Source organism: Nematolebias whitei, chromosome 20, assembly GCF_014905685.2.
Source record: "Nematolebias whitei isolate Nwh7 chromosome 20, NemWhi1, whole genome shotgun sequence".
Taxonomy (NCBI): domain Eukaryota; kingdom Metazoa; phylum Chordata; class Actinopteri; order Cyprinodontiformes; family Rivulidae; genus Nematolebias; species Nematolebias whitei.
The window spans coordinates 39,666,193-39,670,748 of NC_056517.1; the positions used below are offsets into that span (position 1 = coordinate 39,666,193).

Sequence of the window (4,556 nt, forward strand, 5' to 3'; positions counted from 1 at the left end):
ATGTATTTGTCTAATTTATAAACTTTACATACTGTGAATAATAAATTATATAAACCTGTGTTCAAAATTATTCTACGGTTAGCCTTTTGGTTATTATCTTCTTCCATTCATATCTATGTATTTTTTGCCATGTGCTTTGCTTGTTTCTGCACTTTGTTTGGCCTTGCTGCTGTTTTAACTGCTTTATAAATAAAGTGCTATGGTAATAAGGCAAGTTGGATCATCTGTAAGTCTGTAATTTCTGTAAGTCAAAACAAACAACCAAAACTGAAAAAAAAACATCAGAATCAGAATAGAATAAGTTTTATTATCATTGTACTGAAATACAGTGAGATTACGTTCAGACTGTTGTCAGAAAGATGGGCAGAGTGCACATTGCTGCTGCTACAGGAGCGTGGCCCCTTATCCTTTTTCAGAATACTTTTACATAGAAAAGGGGAAAAGGCCATTAGGAGAAGATAGTGGTATTACAAAGAAAGATCTCTTCACATCCTGTCCTGTCAGGACATGATTTAAAACATAAAAAACTCTACTAGCAGCACATTTATAGACACATTACATACAGTACGCATTTGATGACAAGACGGTGAGATTTATCCATGAAGCTCTTCCAGATAGGACCATAGTCCTGATAAGATGTTGTTGTCAGCTAGTAGAGTTCTGATAAGCACATAAGTTCTCGGGAGGGGGGGGCGGGGTGCGATAGACAAAGCTTTTCCTTAGTTTACCCATATCTCAGGAGAAATTTGATAAGTCGTCCTGTTTCGAGGCCAACCGGGGGAGTCAGATTCAGATGAGCCTGTTTCTTTCTTGTCTGCCTTGAGTCCTGTTGGTACTTTAGATCCCAAAATGGACAGATTTGTGGGTATTCCACTGGTCCGTGCTTATGGGCCCCCTCCAAAGTCGTTCCCAACATGCTGGCGAGTCCCAGAAGCCGCAGGTGACCTGCGATTCTCACAAATCGCCTCCATCTTACGGTTTAGCTCGTAAATCAGCTGATTTTGAGCACTCGAAGCACAAACCAAACCTTCACACAGACTCAGCAGTTATACTGAAACCGATGCCGCCATCCTTTTAATAGCCGATAACAGGAATCCACTGATGCCAAAAAGCAAAAACCTTGCTATCATGGTTCCAATTATATAAACATCTTCAGCGTCCTCCTGAAACAGAACGGAAAGACACATCAGCTCCCAAACTCCCCACAGATCCATGACATATCCTGCCGTGTGCGTCTCAGCGGGGCATGAGGGCTCTCCAGGACCTGTCGCTTTGTTGAAAAGATTGTATCGGTTTCGTTGAAAGTCCAGTTGACCAGATCCATGACAGTAGCTTTTGTTTTGGAAGTTGTGTAATAGGAGCTCCGATACACAGACAGAGAGCAAAAAAGCAGGAGGAGGAAGAAAAAGTGTCCGCCTTGCACGAGAGTGAGTGAAGAATAAAAAAAAAAAATGGCAAAAAATAAATAAACTAGTCCTGAAAGTAAAACATTAGATTTTTTAAAACAAAATTAACACAATGATGTAAATCTTTCAAGCTGGGAAGTCATTATTTTATAGCAGCACATGATTTTCTTTATTTAAAATGTGTTTTGCATTACTAGATCTAGCCCTTACATGTTTGATCAGGGAGCAGCAACCAGTTAAAATGATTGATGTCTTTTTTGGTTTGCTCTTGAAATATTTAGTTTGATTGTTTGCAGATGATGATGTGTTTTATCCTGATGTTGCTGGACGCACAGAATATGTCCTGAACTCCACTGGTATAATATATCAGGGAACATCTGAAAAAATCACTGAGCGTGGCTGGGTTTACGGACAGGTAATACAAGTCTGATGTCATATATAATCCACAAAGTTATAACAAGATACTTTGAATGTATTTTTAACACATTGTTGCCGTGCAGTTTGAGGCGGGTGTTTTGGATGCTTGTATCTACATCCTAGATGTCTGCCGGATGGCGATCCCAAGTCGTGGCGACGTAATCAAAGTTCTCAGGACAGCGTCTGCCATGGTGAGAATCCAGAGCAGATAAACAAATTATGTCCAACATACATTCATACATTTTATTAAATATAAATTTAGTCATATGTTCATATTTAGAGTTTTGATCAGTTAACAGTTATTGTAATTAGTGTTGTTGTTTTTAACTTTTAGTTCTTTTTTTCCTGGTTGTTCAGCTAATAACAAGCGATATGATAGACAGACATGTCCAAAAACTCATTTAGTTAGATTTTTTATCTAGATTTAAAAAAAACTATGAATACCAAATTTTCTGAATTTAACTGCATTGATTGGGTGTAGGGCAGAATGATGATGCAAGTGGGAGAGCTGCTGCCTCTCAGCAAGCAGGTCCCTGGTTCAAATCCCAGTCCAGGAGCCTTTCTGGGTGGAGTTTGCATGTTCTCTCTGTGCATGTGTGGGTTTTCTCCGGGTGCTCCGGTTTCCTCCCACAGACCAAAAACATGCATGTTAGGCTGATTGGTAACTCTAAATTGTCCCTAGATGAGCGTGAGAGAGAGTGAGAGAGAGTGAGAGAGCGTGAATGGTTGTTTGTCTTGTATGTCTCTATTTGTCCCTGTGATGGACTTGTGGCCTTTCCAGGGTGTCCCCCACCTCTCACACAGTTAAGGCTGGACATGGGCACCAGTGACCCCTGTGACCCAAAATGGAAGAAGTGGGTAAAAGATGATGGCTGGATGGATGGATGGATGGATGGATGGATGGATGGATGGATGATTGGGTATAAGTAGTGTTTGGCAATATGCTGGTGAAGATTCTCAGTCATCCAAAACATGGTAAACTCAAAAAAGTTGAAGTTAAAAAACAGCTGGATTTTACTTGTAACAGAAGATGTTGCTCTTCTCATTTGAGGAGCTTTCTCAATTCAAAGAACAGAGTGTGGGGTTTGAGTTAAAAAGCTGAGCAAGTCAGTGAGGAAATCTACAAAACTCACCACTAAACAGAACAAGGAGAGCAACAAACAGAAAAACATTGTCATCCCATATGTTGCTAAGTATCTGAGAAACTCAGAAGAATTTTCTCCAAACACAACATCCTGGTACATTTCAAACCCAGCAGGACTCCCAGACAGAGGCTGGTCCACCCTAAGGACAAAACACCCAAACGCAAACAGAGTGGTGCGGTGTGTGCAGTCCAGTGCAGTGACGACTGTCCAGATCTCTATATTGGAGAAACCAAACAGTTGTTTCACAGACGCATGGCTCAACACAGGAGAGCCAGCTCCTCAGGACAAGACTCAGCTGTTCACCTGCACCTCAAGGATAAAGGACACTCATTTGAGGACCAGAATGTCCGCATTTTGGACAGAGGACAGATGGTTTGAGGGGGGTGGAGGAGGCTATTTATGTAAAATGAGAGAAGCCATCTTTAAACAAAGGAAGATGTCTCAGATTTCAACTTTCAAAAACTTATAATGCAGCTTTAGGACTGATACCCAGCCAGTTTCACAACTATCAGGGATTTCATCCATGTCGCCAGCGTGACTCCACTGAGTCAAAATGAAAAATAAAATAAAAACCTAACGAACCCCTATTGTGAGGCTTGATAGGCAATCTACATATGTATATCTAGCTTAGCTCAGCTTTATAACTCAAACCCCACACTCTGCTCTTTGAGATGAGAAAGTTCCTCAGATGAGAGGTGAAATGTCTTCAGTTACAAATAAAGTCCATTTTTTGTCTTGAACTATTTTGAATTCATAAGTAGTGTTATAACTCAATTAAACCAAAGTTAGTTGACTTCATTAAAATATGTTAATCTGTTCTGAAATTAATTTACATTGGACTTGTTTAGTTTCTTGGTAAGTTGTCCTAAGTTGTTCAATGTGAATTGTTTCTATTTAAATAGACTGAATTGAAAATTATCTTCTTATTTAAACAAAAAATATGTTTGTTATGTGAACTTTGACTTCTTTCCGTCATCAGATCAATTCTCAGGATGACAATGGTGTGTTGGTTGGGAACTGGGGGGTGGATTTCTCCATGGGCGTAGCTCCAACATCATGGACAGGAAGTGCCAAAATTCTTCTGCAGTACCACAACACTGGTGCTCCTGTGTCCTTTGCTCAGTGTTGGGTGTATGCTGGGGTCCTGAACACCTGTAAGACCATAAACAAAAACCATACCTGTGAAAAATATGTTTAAAAAAGTTATGAAATTACTGGCTGAAATCGTTGTTAGAAGTAGAAACTAAGCCAGAGGTTGAGTTCCTTGGTACCATTAGCTAAAAGTACTAGCTAACTGCTAACGTATTGTCTAAAACTAGAAACTGAATGATAAAATCAACTAAAGTTGTGTATTTAAAATCTAAAAATTTAGCTTTGTCATTAATTGATTAAAGGTTAAGTTTAATAGGTAAGGCATTGTACTTATGTAAAAAATAAAAAAAGTGGTTTGACAACTAATATATTAACTATAGGTTAAAGCTAATAGTTAACAAAAAGCAGATGGTTGAGGGTTAAATAAAATATACTGAACAAGAAAACAAATAAAAAACTAGTGGATCATAACTCTTTTAAACTAGAGTAGTTTTTA

At 39.0% G+C, this 4,556-nt stretch overlaps 1 protein-coding gene across 1 annotated transcript in view; it reads left to right on the plus strand.

Moving 5' to 3' along the window:
- Nucleotides 1-4,166, plus strand: part of LOC119426453 (coagulation factor XIII A chain-like) — a 5,501-nt gene extending 1,335 nt beyond the window's left edge. Inside the window, exons 5-7 of the mRNA XM_037694015.1 lie at nt 1,742-1,821; nt 1,907-2,014; nt 3,948-4,166. Coding sequence (XP_037549943.1) covers nt 1,742-1,821; nt 1,907-2,014; nt 3,948-4,166 — 407 coding nt within the window. The remainder of the gene's footprint in view (nt 1-1,741; nt 1,822-1,906; nt 2,015-3,947) is intronic.
- Nucleotides 4,167-4,556: the final 390 nt, after the last annotated feature.